General features: G+C 39.3%; 1 protein-coding gene across 2 annotated transcripts; it reads left to right on the top strand.

The window, feature by feature from the left end:
* The first annotated feature begins 10,000 nt into the window (after positions 1–10,000).
* On the top strand, positions 10,001–15,611 carry LOC129367507 (eomesodermin-like). Of its 2 annotated transcripts, none has more exons than XM_055042017.1 (7): positions 10,001–10,245; positions 11,367–12,021; positions 12,117–12,271; positions 12,468–12,589; positions 12,982–13,140; positions 13,928–13,989; positions 14,130–15,611. In XM_055042017.1, exons 2-7 carry the CDS (start codon positions 11,501–11,503, stop codon positions 14,917–14,919), a joined length of 1,809 nt encoding a protein of 602 aa, XP_054897992.1. In that variant the 5' UTR covers positions 10,001–10,245; positions 11,367–11,500; the 3' UTR covers positions 14,920–15,611. The 2 variants fall into 2 exon arrangements, with proteins under 2 accessions (XP_054897992.1, XP_054897990.1); XM_055042015.1 differs by having other exon boundaries at positions 12,979–13,140.
* The last annotated feature ends 2,500 nt before the right edge of the window (positions 15,612–18,111 follow it).

Raw genomic sequence — 18,111 nt, 5'->3', positions numbered from 1 at the left:
ATGGACGCCTGATTTCACCCATGACTTAGAACACTAGAGATTGTCAGCTCTGTTCATACAAGAGGCCATGTGTGCCTCGCTTACCTGGGGAGGAGGTATCATCTCGGACTGAAAATGGCTTCCACGGTAAATGTTTTCACACTTTCACAGCGGGAGAGTCGCGCGCGCAGAACTGTTGGGTGAGGTCGACTTTGGCCAACAGTGTTCGTCTTGTCATCGGGCTTTTCACACGTTGAAATGATACACCGACTTTTCACAGCAGTGACATCAGGGCAGACACAGAGGTTCCAGCGGGCTGAAACATGGACAGCGAAGATGAGGTCACAGGGGTCATCGCAATGTTAAATCTATTTCCAAATGACATCCAAAATTACTATGAAGTCAGCTCCAGAGGAACAACTTGAAGAAAAATTTAAAGTTTTAAAAATCTCAACACTGGTACACAGGTTCACCTTTCATCGGAATAGTGACAGTAAGCAAATGTCCAGAGTAGCAATAGGTTGGTTGAGGACGTGTTAGAACGCTCCAAGCAAAGCCAAGACATAAATCCCTTTGAGAATCTGTGGCAAGACTTAAGAAAAGCTGTCCACAAACTTTCCATCCATTGTGACTGAGCTGAGTAATGTTTCAGAAAAAAAGACATTGGTTTTATGTTAAGTCTTGATATCTGTTGAGAAATAACATATTTGCTAAAATACTTTCACAAAAAATTATTATAATAATAATAAAAATAGATAGTTTTTGGAAAGGTAATAAGAAGTAGTCACTTATGACAACAAAAATCTTACTCTTGCTAAATCCTTTAGACAAATAGGCCTGACATGAAAATTAAATAATTACATCAAAACATTGCTCCTATTTTATTTTAAACTAACAAGAGTCTTCTGAGCACCAGAAGGATGGAAATGTTCAAGACGTTCTAAGATGGCAGCCTTTTGAAAACCTTCGTTGTAGATTAGTGAAGAATTTATAGATTTTAACACATCCGCATGAGAGTCTGTTCAAACCATATTATGGGCTGTTTACTATCTCTGTCTTTCTCACATGTAGTGTGAGTGGTAAAATGTATATTCAAGAAGTGGTGCACAGATGAAACTCAGCACATAGCAATACACTGTTAGATAGTGAGCCACAGACGATTTCCAGGCAAACCTTCAAGTTCAGTTTCAAGCTTATGTGTATTGCTAAAATCGACTGAAACCTTGGCCAAAGTGGTGTACATAAAGAGCAAAGCAACAAACAAACAAAAACAAGTCAGTGAGAAGAGGTGTGCTTTTGGATAAGACTTAAAAAGAGTGATATGGGGCCTGACTGATGTGCTCCACATATTATGACTTGCAACTCCAAAGGTAAATCATAATTGATAGCTACTGGTCCAAGCTTTTATAGGTCACTAACCTTGACCTCAATGAGACACTAAAATACTGGCTGAAAGGAAATGAAACGGTTGCGCTTCAACTGAAGACAGATCACAGTACCCAAACAGGAACAAGAAGAAATTGTATACTTTCTGAAAATGAAACCAGCATTTATCTAGAAAATAAAACTGGCCAGAGAACAAAACCCTGAGGAACTACAAAAGTGACGGGGCTCAGAAGAATTGAATTCTTCATGGCTTAGAGAGAAACTTCTGCTAAGCAAACACAAACCTTTGATGCCACAAAGCGCCCGTTGAAGATTTAGGATGACAATGTCAGTGTGACATGAAGTAATCACTTTTCAAGTACATTTGAAATTGTATTTAAAGAGACTACATGGACACCATAATACTGAGGTGTTTCCTAAAAGTGATTGTAAATTGATTTGACTTCAGTCTTAGGAGGCATACACATTACCATACATTAAATGCAGCACCTTTTTCTTTGTTTCCTAACTTGCTTAGCTCACTGTCATCAGTAAAATATCAACAGACCCTTTTTAAGGGTTTCATTTAGCATATTATCACTTGAGTAGTTACACTTTTGACACCAATTGGCAGCAATTTTGCAGGATAGACGTGTGTAAATCTCTAGCAAATTACCCTAAAATGGGTAACAATGGGTAAACCCCCCACACACCCCCAAAAAAACAATAACAACAGAAAAAAAAAATAAAAATAGCAAAGCTAGATGCCTGATTATAATCAGCGGCCTTAAAAAAAACAACAAGTTTATTGGGAAAGCCTGTGTGAGTAAACTCTGTGTTTTGAGTGTGTGGGTATAGAGGGAAGTGAGTGGGGGTACGGGGAGAACATGGAGGGTAGGTGCTAAAATATACAGTGAGAAAAACTCAGTGAGGCTGTGAGAGCTGAACAGCAGTGAAGAATAGGCTGCGTATGGAGGAGCTGTGTGTTGTATCGTAACCATTAGCTTTATTGGAGCATTAAGCAGGTAGGGCTGTCAAGTGTTTCTCCTGCTGATCATTGTTTCAGTTACGAGGGCTTTTCTTAATCCGCACCATTTTTGCTCTTTTCTACAACAAAATTTGATTGTAAGCGTAAAGAATGCGCAGAATTGTCAAAAATGCCATGTCGAAGTCTGCCATTATTCCTTCTTCGAGATTTTCGCCTTTCTCCTGCAGATTAATTAGGCACCAGGCAGACAGCTAAGTAGATACGGACACACACAATCACAGCAGAGGGAGCGATGAAGCAGCCTCTCCGTTATGACCCTCTCCTCGTTGCTGCTGACACCTCATGTTACTTGTGTAATGATTGGATTAACACACTGATTAAGATGCACTTAACCCACAGACTGAGGAACCCACTCACATTCCATCGATGAGCCAATTAAAGCTAAACCAAAACCAAAAGCTCAGCTACTGACTGACAGCTCTGTGCTGTTTTATCATTACAAGAATTAGGTTAAATAAATACATTTACAAATTCAAGTTTTAGTGGTCGTTAGCAAAATAGGTCTTCTATTTTCTCCTGTTTTTTGTTAAAAATGACAGAATGCAGTTTAGGATATGTTGTTTTAGTTATTATCACTGGAATTACATGTTAAAATACATTCAGATTACCATATAAATTAATCTTACAAAACTATCTACTTGCAGTTTATTGTAATGATGATTATCTTGATTTCTATGGTTATGTTTAACTCGTGCTTTTTTTTTTTTTTTTTTTGCATTCTGTAATTTTTAGTTTGACGATTCTTGCTGTATCCCTGACACCAAAACACAACAAAGAAAATTAACAGAGTCAGAATTTATCAAAAATAAATCCAAAAATCACCCGAACATAATTATGTCTGTGTACCTGATCAATTTTGATCTTCTGGGAATCTTGAGTCTCAGAGACGGTTGCCTTCTTAGCCACCGCCAATTCAGAGGGGGCGTTTTTATTTCAAAGCTCCCAAACAAAGCTGATTAATTAGCTCTCTGGCTTATACCTCTGAACCATAAAGAGCCAACAAATTACCTCAGGGTGGGGGCGAAATGATTACAACCATGGAAAACAATAAATCAATCAATGAATCAAATGAAGCTTGCATTCTGTCCCCAGCGTTTCGCTCCTCCATTCAGGCATCCTCGGAATAACAATGTGAAAGAAGGGGATCATAGTTAAAGTGTTAATCAAAAGGTGATGCCGCCGTCAGCAGATTCCCCACATGAGGAACGGATGATCAGGGTCTCGCCGTTCCTCTGCAGGAGAAGAACTAATGCAGAAAATATTCTTTCCACCCCACTGGAGAAAGGAACACAATTCCAGTCAATGTTAGGAGATTCCTTTCTCTTTTTTTCTGGTATTATGTTTGTGAATGTGCATGATCTGCAGCCCTGAAATACAATGAAAGAGAAAACCAAACTTCTCTGGGCCCATCACAAAGTACAAACATGTAATGTGCTGAGAAGACTTTATTTTAAAGAAACGGGTGTACTATGCCCTAGACGGCAGATAAACATATACACCCTGAAGTATTGGCCTGAATTTGATCAGTATCTGTGTCAAAGATAATTTACGTCTCTTTATTTTATTCTTTTTTAATGGTAACATATCAAGTTGTCAGATGATACCAAATCCTGTCCAGTAATTTAAATAACATTCGAAAATTTACATTCATGTAAATGCCTTAAAGAAGACACCCGACTTCCCCTATGAAGAGTGTCAATAATTATTACAACAAAATTTCAACAACTCACAAACATTGTTCTCACATTGTTGTGAGAAGACAAAGGAAGGGAGAAGATGTTGCAGGTTTGACTTGGACAAAATGGTGCTTTATACATGATTGACAAACAATTAACATTAAAAGTGCAGCAGCTTGTCAGCATGTGAACTGACAAGCTGTCAGAGGTCAGAGGAATCAATTACATGGAACCTGTCTGACAACATAAAGTAGGCTAAAACATCTAACAAAAGAAAAGAAACACATTATGCATAAATCTCATGATGCTGAGGAAACGATTGTTAACAATGAGTTTGACATTTATCTGTGTAGAAAATCTACAGAGTCATTTCTAACATTTTTATATTCCAGTGATCCACAAAGTTACCAAAAATACTCAGTGTGCCAATGGCTCATTCCAGAGGTCATGAAATATACATAAAGTCTTTTATAAAAAGTAGTGTGATGTCATTGGGAAATCTGTATTATATTGTCATTTATTTTGACAATTTATTTTGAGAACCTTTATTTTGAGAGTATTTATTTTGAAAACGTTTAATTAAGCTCTGTTGCAGACCTGCCATTTGTGCATATAGGTCAGGTTAAAAGTTCAATAGTTTTTATTTGCTGGCTAAATGAATACAAGTGGAAAAACCTTAAGATGCATCAGCCATCTTGGATTGTAACAGGGTTGTTGGAATTTCAACTTCAGAACACAGCTTTTTTTCCCCTTTCCTTTTTGGTCAACAAATTGTTGCATTACAGTTTCAAAATGTACCTCGACACTTATGTTGGTATTTTGAAACCTTATTTTTTACGGAGGTGATTCTTCTAATAAAAATGTTGAGAACCTCTCAGATTATTTGAGTTGTAATATTACATGCTGACGTTTCTTTTTATGTGCTGCACCTGCACATCTGGTCTTATGTTGAATGGCTCAATATCTCCATGAATACACGTGTTATTTTCATAAAGTCACTAGCTCCTTATTGTGACCTAATATCAAACTGTGGCTGATTTTTTTTTTTTGGAGCTATGCTGACACTGGCAGATTGGTGGGCAAATATTCTTAACAGTACAGATTGGGTGATAATAAAGAGGGACCGCTCTGAACAGGCCTCAATTGGCAGTGGCTTCAGAAAGACTTCAAGAAGTTCCCGTCAAATGAGTAATCTAGGAAGCCTTGGGTCTTGAATGAGTGAGTCTTCTGGGAAGATGAATCTTGTGTGAAGTTGTGATCAGGGTGAAGAACGAAAGACAGATACTTTGCCGTTAGTGAAACATTTTCTAGCTGCATATATATTAATAATAGAAGCAATAGAACTTAATGTGATATTTTTCTCCTGCAATAAAATGCAATACCAGAGTTCCAGCGTCAGTATTTTATTTTTTTAAACTGAAAACCCACCAGAACACATATTTAAAAAAAAAGAAACTCACGCAAACACAATGTGCTTTTTAGTTTGCCTTCACCCTTCAATTACCCTATCTTGGCCAGATAATTTCCTGAAGAGGACTTCCGTAATCTTAATGGGACTAACTGAATACTCCAGCTTAACCAAATAGGACTCCAACCTGTATTTGGAAAGAGATATTCTGAGAGATAGCCTTTCCAATATAAAGTCATGCAAACAGGATGTCATTAGCGAATGCAAATGAGAAATCACCCAATCTTCACAGAGAGGCAGAAGTGTATCTCCATAGGATAGCTGGAACATGACAGTTCACCAACCGCTCCCACGCTGAGCACCAAATGTGATGGTCCGCTCCTGCTGCTACTCTTAACAGGATCTAGGACAGAACCATAAATGTATGCAAACAGGGGAGACAAGGACGCGGGTCACTAGGGGCCCTCACCTTCTGCCTTTGGAGGATTGCTATAAATACACTCTGTGTATCGCTTGTGTGCTTAAAGGTAATTTACATGCATTATAATATTATGCATATTATTCATTTCATTTTTTGACCGCATTTAGATGTCACACTGAGAACAATGCCTCTCAGTATTGTGCTTAGACAGATTTCCATCCACTATTTGATTTTGGTTAGGTTTGGAAAGAGACAAAAACTTTGTGAAGTATTCAAATGTCAGAACACGAAAGTTCACTTTTGGCAAGAAAAACTTTGAACAAATGTTTTATGCAGTGATATCTAATCAGCAAAAGGATTTAAAAAATGGGTTGTAAAATCTGTAATTGGTGAGATTAAATCTGATTAGACTCTCATTTAGACCACTTTTAAACTCCTCCAATGTCAGCAGCTTCATATAAGTGCTTAACTATACATCCTGAACTGGTAGCTGATTTTTTATAGATGGCGAAAAATGTAAATGGTTATGAAATTTATTTAGTATCTAGGTCTGCTATGGGGGAAAATTTTTATGGGGTGAAACAGGTAAGTCCTTCTTTGCTAATCATGCCCCCCCACCGCCCCACAACCCAGAAGGCGTGTCTGTCGTGACATCACAAGCTGTGTGGCAGCTCACTTCCTGGCGGGGTTCCAGACGAGCAAACCTTCTGCTGCCCGCAGGGTGGCAGCGGCCTCGGGCAAGGCTGCAATGGCCAGGTCACCAGCTTTTTTCTTCCTGCCTGGCACCGACACTGCAGGGGTAAGGGGATGGCAGGATGTCAGAAACAGCAGAAACAGCCCTTTAGACGTGCTAAAAAGCAGGCACAGCTAGAGGAAGGTGTTCATTGAGCGTTACAGAGTGACAGGGGAAACCATTCAACAAACTGTCCGTCCAATAAACATAAAACGCCATTAAATGGTCAGACGCGCATTTTCTGCTCACGTCTGCTCACCGAGATGTGAGCAGAAAATGTTTACCTTTGGAGATCTTACAACCACAAACCTCTGTGAAGTCTTTTTTTTTTCTACGTGACGTAAAACACAGTAGTGAAGAATACCGTAGATATAAATAAGAGTCTGAAAAATGAGGCAAACACTTATGCTTAACACTCCGGTCTCTATGCTCTTTGTTCAGTCACCTTTCACTGCAGCTGCAACTCCAAGTCTTGTGGCCTAAGTTTCAATAAGCTTCACACATAGAGATACTGACACATTTTTTTTGTTGTTGTTTTTTACCAGCTATTCTCCTTTATAGTAATTTAAACTAAGTTAAACTGGATGAAGGTTGTTTGTAAACATCACCTATAAACATTTGCACAATGCTTCTCTGCCAGTTTATGTAGTTTGCCCTGTTTGTGTGCAGTAGAGTGGACTATTCAAAGTTTGGCATGATGTTTTACAACCTAACATGTCACAAACTTTTCCAGAACTTTTTCCCTGACTTGTGTTGTGGGTTTCTTGAGCTTCATGACAACTTTTGTTCTATGATGTTTAACAGCTGAGATTAAATTATGCACAGGTGAATCCTGCCACTTGCACTAGATTTTATCCCAGCGTATCAAACAGAATACAAATGCACGTCGCACATTTCAGCTTTTTTATGTTCTGTCATATAAAATCTTAGTGAAATATGTTGATGTTGTGGTGACGACATGACAAAAACAAAAGATAAATAGTTAAGAAGGATGAATGCAATAATCCAAACAGTACTGTGCCCAATTGAGCTCGAAAGTATCATGCCTGTTTTTTGTCTGTAAACTTTCTTTATAAACAAACCTCTTAAAATATGAATCTTACTGTAAGACAATCTGGGGGTTTTATAGCACCTGTCATGATTGTGTAAAATGAAAAACAAGCCCTGTGAAACTGCACTTGTCCAAACCCTCCCTTTTGAAGATTCATCCAGGTAATGAAAATCTGAATGAATCTGAACCACAAAGAAGCTTTTTTTTTTGCTCTTTCTGTCTTTTTGTGAAACCGTGAAGAGATTTGTGAAAGAGGATATGTTGTGTGTCACTGAGTATTTTTGGTTCTGACTAATGCTTCACCATCATCTATGTCATCACATGTGTAAGACTAAGAGTTTGTGAAATAAAGAAAGAAAAAGTAAGCGTGGCCAGGTGTAGTGATTTGACTTAAGCATGAATCTGGGATACGGGAAACATAAACGCACAAATAATTCTGATTTTTGCCACACAAGGCACTCATAGATCATTAATTCCCTTTTGCCTGGAAATGTTATCTTCTCTAGATTGTTTGTCTTTTCTTGATATAAAATATAAATAAGCACATTCAGGTAGAAGAAATAATGATACATGGACAGATCTGCAGTATGAAGTCCATTTTGCAGTATGATGCAAGCAGGAAAGCTAACATATGGAAGCTGACTTTGGTTGAATCACATTTCATGCAAACCATTCAATTAGGTATAGGCGTATAGGTTCAGAGTCATTGCAGTCTTTGCATCACTCTCAAATCTTTCGAAGCTTGAGAGGTTTTACTCCACTAGTATCCTCCATTTAGCTCAACCCTTACAACTCTAACTCGTTTCTCCCATCCCTTCTGAAAAATCGTATCTCAACACCATAGTGCTACTATCACCGATTTTTGCGACTTTGATTGTGTGTTCAGAGTAACATTGACATTTCGTTTTTTTTCTTTTTCTTTCTTTATTTCACAAACTCTTAGTCTTACACATGTGATGACATGTTGGCTACCGAAATTGACATTTTTGGCTCATCTGAGTAAGACTTAAAGTAAATGTGATTCTCTCCATGTGATCGTACTGAGCTTTAAAAAAAGAAAGGCAAACATTTAATGCAAATGTATTTGCAATGCAAAATGCTTCTCCAGAAAACCTCCCGAAATCCCAAAGTTAACAGAAGTTTGAGGTTGTGACATGAGGAAACTGTGGAAAAAGTTCAAGTGGTGTGAATACTATCACTAAGCACTCACATTGTCAAGCTAGGAAACAACCAAGCAGTTGAAAACACTTTTGCTTCAAAGCAGATTTCACGGCAAAAGCATGCCCACAGCAGGCTCTGGGAGTTCCAGTTCCATATTCATGAAGTTCTGAAACAAATCAATCAGCACATTGGCTTCATCGGTGCAATCCAGAAGCGTATTAGCTGGAGACTGCTTGCGGCTCGGTCAGTTTTGATTTGTCTCATTTGATGTGCGGTGTGTTTATTTCAGAGGTGGCGACCTGCTCAACTAAGTCCCTCGTCTCCTTTATCATGGAAACATCCCCCTTCAAGTAAACAGCAGAGGCTAAGTATCGTCTGGGGCTGGGAGAGCTCAGGGGTCTGTAGGCGGTTAAAAGGTGTGCCATTAACACAGCAATGCAGCCCAATTCAGACAAGGAGCTGGGTTTTCTTTGAAGCAAAGAGCTACAAAACAGTCAAGCAGGAAAAGGCTGATAGGAAACATAAAGTGTTCTGAGAAGTCTTGTCACTTTTGTGACAAACTGAAAATAAACTTGTCTTCTTTTGGTGTCACTGGGATTCTCGATCTCTGTACCGGCTTTCTCTTTTGAAAAGAAACAGTTTGTCGTGAAGCGACAATGAAATGTGTAGATTTTATCGTCTCGTGACTTTTGTCTGTAAATCAAATGCTCGTCCTCCTCTGCCTGATGATTCACACAATTTGATCTGACACGAAACAACAGGACGTTTACATTCAGTGACTGACCTGAACCTAATGGGAAGGTTCACATGTGAAAATCTCTTTAAACTGACTATGTTCAGGCTAAAATTGCAATTTCTTTATTATTATTATTATTATTATTATTATTATTATTATTGAATTAGAATTTGAACCATGAAGCTCTCACAACTTGCTACCAGATGAAAGTCTTCTAATCCAGGCCACAATCCACTCACCAGGAATCTGCTATAAATCTTGAGGTGAGTGATGAGGCACAGATTATTTAATGCCCTTTGTATGAAAGCGATGCATTGGGTGAGGACGCAGGCTCCCTCTCGCACACCGTGGCAGCGATGCCGAGGATCCCCAGCCCCTCCCCTGGCGATCAGACGTGATAAAAGGCTGTCGTCGCTGCGTCATGGCCACAAGGAGAGATCTGCGGCGACCGCGCCTCCGTTCCGCCCGCCTCTGCATGGCTCTTTGGCTTTATTGTGAATTTCACATCACTGCTCTTCGCACAACATGATGGGACTCTCTGGCGTGGTTTCAATTTGGCAGATCGTTTGACACGTCGAAGTTTTTTTTTCTTTCTTTCTTTTTTTCATTTTGAATAACATATTTTATTTTAGAACTAGCTGACGTCTAATCGAGAAGCTACCGCCTGGTAAGTTTTGAACACATTTTTGACTTAGTTCAAAATTTTACAACTGAAATAAATATTGTAAGTCACAGATGTAATTTGCACATGTAGAATTTTTTTTAAATCTTAAATCCTGCAATTGTTGCAGATAAAGTGATGTAGGCTACTACAGAACAGATATTGAAAGGTTTAGTCGCAAAATGTCGTGCTTTTTTTCTCTTTTTTTCATGGTGTTGTCACTACAGGCTACGTTTGGATTTAATCGCTTTCCTTTCATGTGTCTGATCTGTCTGATGCAGGAAGCATCACAGGTTTCTTCAAACGGAAAAATAATTGTCTATTTCCACGTTTCTTATCGGAAATCCCGTTGGGACTCAGGAGCGCATCGGAAGTGAATGAATGTAAATTCAAGAAAAAAAAACGAAAAAAAAGAGTAGTTTCTGTTTCAAAGAAAAGCAAAAGAAAAAAAAACGAATTGATGTTTTTCTGACTTAAGACAAATATGCATATTGAAAACTGTTAATGCATTTTTGTGACCAAAACACGCTTCAACATTTGTTTCTCGAAACAAAAAAAAACAAAAACACTAATCTTTTTTTTTTTTTTAAACCGTCTTTTGTCTGCAGAATTGCAATTTACTCCTGAAAGTGAGTGTGTCACACATCTAGTGAGCCGTGATCGCGTTTTCAACCATCCTCACAGCTCAAATCTGTGCATCCCATTTCGGGTTTGTCATATGACTTACAAGAAATTGGCTGAAGCAAATGAACACTTGAAAAACTACACAATCTGAAAAAAAAAAAAAGATCCATTATATGATTGTATCTATAAGGTGTTTTTGTCTCACTGGACCGTTAATATAACCATTTAGTACATTTTTGATAACTGTAATAGTAAATCAAATGAAGTTCTAGGATGAACATCCTACTGAAACGTAAAGAAAAAAAAGAGAAAACGTCATTTGTTTTTAAAGTTTCTGCTGTCAGAGAAATGCATGTTTCAGTTTCCATTTGGCATCACTAATGACACCTTATTTTAAGAACCATTTCACTGATGTCAAACAATTGAAAAAGTGCAGGCCTTTCGTATCACTTTGCCTGTTCTTAACTGACTTTAACTTAATGCCTCTGTGTCTCGGTTAACAGTGGACACTCCAGCGGACGCTCCCGCAGAAGTTTGAGCACAATTATCGACTAGAGCGCAGACTTCACTGGAAATCCAAGACAGAAACCAAAGCTTGCGAGGCTTCCTCCCTGAGAGGGAGACGACAGGCGCGGTCATGCTGGGCGGTGAGGGAGAAAGCGGCGGCTACTCATCTGCAAAAGACGCGGTGGACGAGAAGCGCGCCTCTCCAGCCGTGGATGGAGATGAGCCGGCGGGCAACAGGTATCCGGAACACGGCATCCCCTCCGACCGCTTCTACATCCCATCCACGATCACCAAGCACAGCCCAGAAACGGCGAACCCTTGCTCCTTTGTCCCCTACACCCCCAGCGGGGCCGTGTTCCCCCCGTCCGGCGCAGCCAGGTACTCGTCGTCTCTCCACCTGGGGTCCGTGTTGCCAGCGGCGGGGTATTCCTCCTCGGCCGCCGGGCGCGGCCACTTCAGCGCCTCCTATCAGCACGGACAGAACCTCGGCAGCATTTACAATCCATACACCACGTCGGGTTCCGCTCTGAGCAACGTCGCCCTGCCGGGCCCGGGGCCCGGGATGAGGGCCCAGGTTTACCTTTGCAATAGGCCGCTTTGGCTGAAGTTTCACCGGCACCAGACCGAGATGATTATCACCAAGCAGGGCAGGTTAGATGGCAGGAGGCGAAACTCAAATTAGTACGTAAAAAAAAAAAAAAAAACTTTACAGTGAGAATTACCTTGCTTATGATTTGTGTTTCCAGGCGGATGTTTCCCTTTCTCAGTTTTAACATCGCTGGTTTGAACGTGTCTGCGCATTATAACGTGTTTGTGGAGGTGGTGCTGGCAGATCCAAACCACTGGAGATTCCAGGGAGGCAAATGGGTCACATGTGGGAAGGCGGACAACAACAACCAAGGTGAACCAGGGTGGGAAAAACAAAATAAAAATAAATACATTTAAAAAAAAAAACATTTTACATTTTTTTCTTATATATTTCTGCTCCTCGATTAAAGCAAACAAATATGCAAAGCATAAATACAGTGCGAATTAAATAATTTTAAGGCATTCATTCCTGCTTGTTCTATACGCTTGTATGTTATAAATATTATCAGGGAACAAAGTCTACATTCACCCTGAGTCACCTAACACCGGGGCCCACTGGATGAGACAGGAGATCTCCTTCAGCAAATTAAAACTCACCAATAACAAGGGCACCAGCCACAACACGTCGCAGGTAATAATAACGCGCTGCCAAAAAAAAAAAAAACGCACATGTAAAAGTTTACCAGACATATTGACATGTAATTATGTCAATATGTCTAAATAATTCACACAAAACTATCCTGCACAAAATGTTTGTTTTAAATGTTCACAGTGTATATAACTTGTTTTTGTTATTCATCTGCAAAAAATGATTTAGATAGAAAATAATGTGTTATCAGTAGGAAAATTGTTTAGAGTTCAACACATGTTCTTGTGCAGGTTTTTGGGCAAACACAAAAGCAGCATCCTATTAAAATTACCAAATTATTACAGCTCATAAATTTATTAAATGAACGGTACTTTTAAAAATCGATTTGTTTTTGTTTTTATGTGTTTTCATTTTCATTTTTGTTCTACAAGCAGATGATTGTGCTCCAGTCGCTTCACAAATACCAGCCCCGGCTGCACATTGTGGAAGTGACGGAAGATGGAGTGGAGGACATCAACAGTGACGTAAAGACCCAGTGTTTCACTTTTCCAGAAACCCAGTTCATAGCAGTCACTGCCTACCAGAACACTGATGTGAGTATATTAACACAAGCCATTTCATTATTCAACTGGACTGTTCTCACTTTCACTCGGTAAAGAGGGAGTACAGTACCTATGACTTGTTTAATAATTTAGCAACATTTTGGATTTTTGTTTCATTGGACTTCATGGGTGTGTAATTTATTATTCCATGGCAAAAGCAAACTATGTGCTTAGATTTAGCTCTACTGTATATACATATTTGCAAAGCAAAAAAGTCTAATCTTTTCTATTTAAAAGGTTCAATTAAAATATTTTAATGATTAGATTTTATTTTTAGAACTAGAAAGCAGCTTTTCGACTGAACAATGACTGAGAAGAAAATATTGTGTCCCCCCTCAAATTATCTGTGTTCCTCTGAAAGAACCAACAAGAGACATAGACATAGTTTGCTAGAAAATTTCTTCTATAAGCTCTATAAAACGCAACTGAATTTTTGTAAATATTAAAAATAAAATCTTAAACTTAGACACTCTATTTCACTATTTAAACTATGCAAAGATACAACTGGTTGTAAAGTCAGTCAGTGTGATATTTGCCCGATGTTTTGCTCCAGTTGTGAACAATATCATTTTAGATGCATTGATGAAAAACACTTGAACATAAACGCTGTTGTTGTTGGAATGTTCCTGCTTCAATTGTGTTGAGGGTCCCATACTTTCCTAACTCTAACCATTATGGGTATATGCTTAACATTTATGTTGTCCAAAAAACACGAGGATATAATTTTGATTTTATTCTGAATTCCTGCACCTAATTTTTCTACTTTTCTTCTCTTTAGATCACACAGTTGAAAATTGATCACAATCCTTTTGCCAAAGGTTTTAGAGATAACTATGATTCGTGAGTATTTTTTAAGTGTATTGTTTTACATCACATTCATGTCACATAATTGCATCTGGCTACACATATTGCAAGCGTTCTTCCGCCTCACATCCTTCACACACACACATTATATTTAACTCATCATTGTTTGTTTCCAGAATGTACACAGCTCCGGAGAATGACCGCCTCACCCCGTCTCCGACCGACTCTCCCCGTGCCCACCAGATTGTGCCCGGCACCCGGTACACCATGCAGCCCCTCTTCCAGGACCAGTTTGTCAACAACCTCCCCCAGAACCGCTTCTACAACTGTGAGAGAGCGGTGCCGCAGACGAGCAGCCTCCTCTCACCTCAGACAGAAGACGGAGCGTCGCAGAGGTGGTTTGTCACTTCTATGCAGCAGGGGGGAAACAGCAGCGCCTCCAGCAGCAAGCTCGACTTGACGCCGTATGAGGGGGAGTACTCAAGCTCCCTCCTTCCTTATGGCATCAAGTCACTGTCCATGCAAACCACCCATGCTCTCAGCTACTACCCAGACTCTCCTTTCACCACAATGTCAGCAGGGTGGGGGTCCAGAGCAGCCTACCAAACCTACCAAAGAAAAGTCCCTCCAAGTCTGCCATGGTCACCCCGGCCAAGCCCTACTGCAGGTTTCTCAGAAGAGTCGGTAAAGGTTAAACCGCAGGTGCAAGATGAGGTGACTGGTAGTGAAGCTCTGATCGGTTCCTGGACAGAGACTCAGTCATCAGCCCTCTCTCCAAGCAAGGCTGACTCATTTTCCATCGCCTGCAAGCGAAGGCGTTTGTCTCTTAACGGCCCAAGCTCAGAAGACTCACCTGCAAACAGCAAATGTGAAGAGTTGGCCACTGCTAACATCAGTAGCCCCTACAGTAAAGAACCCCCACCAACAAAAAGCATGTCTTACTATCCTTTTTACGCAAACCCCTAAATTCACATTTTGTTTCCTGTCAAACTTTAAAAACAAGGGGACTCATTATGCTTGGTTTTCATCTGCCACAGGAGTTAACATTTTGTTTTTTTTTTGTTTGTTTGTTTTTTTTGTTCTGTTTTGTTGATCTTGTTTTGGCTATTTCCTTTGTCGTTTAAGTGAAATGATCAAGCACCTGTAGGACAATTTACTAGACTACACGAATAAGCTTTACCATCCAGAAATGAGGTCATTCAATCTTTCAGTCGCCTGAATTATTCCTGGACTAAATATTTTCAAATACCCCAACAATGTTTGTGTATTTGGAATTTTGTACTAAAGCATGTGATTAATGTAACGATTTTCTTAAACAAAAAAAAAAAAAAAAAGTGGAGAGAAAGAAATGTACTGCTCATCCGTTGCAGACATTACAGCATCGACCTTTGCAGTCATATCATGTGTTTTCAGATTATTTATTGAAGGTCTGTTGAAATGAAATGTGTGCACTGCTAAAACGTGAGAATATTATGCTATATATTGCTTCAAATTTCGGATATTTGATAATAAAAGGCATTCGTGTTCTGTTGTGTACAGGAGAGCTGTTTAAATCCTTGGTTGTTTTCATGCTCTATCATGGATTAATGTGTGCATTTCGCACTTCTATCCAAGCGCGAATGAAGCTCATAAATTTACAGGTACATGAAGCCCGCGAGGCGTCGCGATTGGTCAGCCGCGCTTCATCACTCGAAACGGGGTTTGTAGTCTTGTGGACTGCGTCGCACTCTAGTGGCGACATTATGTCATTACACAAGCCGCCACATTAAATCCCTCGATGTTCATCGAACATTTTCCTTCGTAAACCAAAAATGTCTGCCATGATATTGTGAATCTTCTCTAAATTAAAAAAAGTGAATATCCTCCAGATAAAAAAAAGAAAACGTCTGAATATGTATACATCATCCTGCATATTCAGTGTGCCAGACTTTTAATTAATTTATTTATTTGATATTAACGATACCATTGATGATTGTGTGCTGCAGTCATAACAGACTGAGATGTTGAACAGAGGTGCATTGTGGTTAGAGTTTTGTTCAATCTAACCACAATGATCTTTGGTGTAAAGCCAGAGAACATGATTTTGCTCTTTATTCAGTAGTGTAGAGGGTTGATAAACATATGAAGTGATACACTTAGCACAGATATAGACATATCTAGATAAATATCAACATTATGGAAGACTGAACTTATTTCGGTAATTCAGTTCAATAAGTGAAATGTGACATATTTACTGCACACAAAGTGACGCATTTTAAGCACTATACCTTTGTTAATTCTGATGACAGATCCCACTTATAAGAAAAAAATTTTAACAAATAAATATTCCTCAAAAATTTTGTTTTCTGACAGCTGCAACGGGTGTGGGTAAGTCACAAATGGTTATTGTTAAAGAAGTGGACTCTTCACATTGTGTTGCATCCAGGCATGTCTTTGGAAAGTTGAGTGGAAAGAAAAACTGGGTTGAAAAAAGTATGTTACCAACAGCAGTATTTAAGTCCAGAAATTAGCAAACTCATTTCACAGTTTAGAGCAGCGTCTCAAGGCATGAACTTCATGTTCTATCTGCTGACGAATTACATTTTCTTTTCCACACTGCTTCTACTGCTGATTCAAAGTTATAGACATGTATGTAGTTTAACACCACATATAAGCACAGCTATATCAGGGTGAAAGGCAAAAGAGCAGTGGATGCACATGATTTGTGATGATATATTCACAATGCATTGAAATGTATATTCCATGATTCAATTCAGGGGTCTCCAAAGTGCAGTCCTCGGAACAATTTTGTGTTCCGAGGCGCCCCTTGATGACAATTCAAGAATAGTTTAAGCCATCCTGATCATCCTTCTCCCTAACAGGGTTGGGAGTTGCTGGTGCCTATCTCTAGCTGCGTTCCAGCCAAGAGGCGGGGTACACCCTGGACAGGTCGCCAGTCTGTCGCAGGGGAACACAGAGACAAACAGGACAAACAACCACACACACACACACACACACACTCACGCCTAGGGAGAATTTGGAAAGACCAATTAACTTGATAGTCATGGACTGTGGGAGGAAGCCGGAGTACCTGGAGAGAACTCACATACACACAGGGAGAACATGCAAACTCCGTGCAGAAAGATCCCGGGCCGGGAATCAAACCCAGGACCTTCTTGCTGCAAGGCATCAGTGCTACCATCTGTGCAGCCCTGGCTTAAACCATTTAATCCCAAATTTTCCCCAGACATGAACATATTAAAATCAGATGTCATTTATAGCCCTTTGAACTAATCAAGGGGAAATAATTTTTAAAAATTGTGGAAAAATATATGAAAAAAGTGTTTGTTTTTTTATGATCGATCACAATCGTGACCGATGGGACAATATGGTGTTTTTATTAAAATGAACTAAAAGTTATTTTTCCAAAAAGAAAAGATCATAAAAGCTGAACATTGTTTCTTTATTTAAATATACCTTGCCACAGAATTACTTTAGTGCAACATTTGCTTTGTGAAGTACAAATTTGACTATTTGTATATTCCAAACCAAGGTAAATTTGAGTGGTTGAGTGTTTGTATATAATTATATTGACCTTCAGTCTGTTGTAGTGTCATGTTAACAAAGATCATAAAGATAACATCTATAGTAGAGGCATTCATTCATATTATTGAAAATCATGAACATCTGTCAGTCACGCTGTCATATATTGAGGAATTGATTACTGGGGTCATGCATCTTTTCCATTCGTTTCTGCTTCAATACACCTAAGTCAGGTGATGAGCAGAACTCTGGAGAACTGGACTCCATACTGAGGACGTGATCCATCTCATTCAGGTGTGTTGGACCAGAGACACACCCGAAAGATACAGGATACCGGATTCCAAGGCCTGGAATCATGCCTCCATCTGACCATTTGACTTTGGTATTCTTCAATTTTGGATTATTTCATCCCCTCTTTATTTTCCATGATCTTTCTTGAAGCACATTGAGTGCTTCAAGAATTTGAAGCCTTGAATTTCTCCCAGGCCTGGACGGTGCAAAAGCAACATCTCTGGAAATGATTCTTGCATTGACTGACCAGTAAGTGTGCTGGTCACATTTTGAAGAATAGTGTCCGTTTGAGATCTATTTCCATTACCTTTGTACCTTTGCAAAAGATAATAAGATAATTCATGT

This window comes from Poeciliopsis prolifica, unplaced genomic scaffold (assembly GCF_027474105.1).
Source record: "Poeciliopsis prolifica strain line A6 unplaced genomic scaffold, Auburn_PproV2 SCAFFOLD017, whole genome shotgun sequence".
Lineage (NCBI taxonomy): Eukaryota > Metazoa > Chordata > Actinopteri > Cyprinodontiformes > Poeciliidae > Poeciliopsis > Poeciliopsis prolifica.
This window is presented reverse-complemented; position numbering and strand designations above follow the sequence as displayed.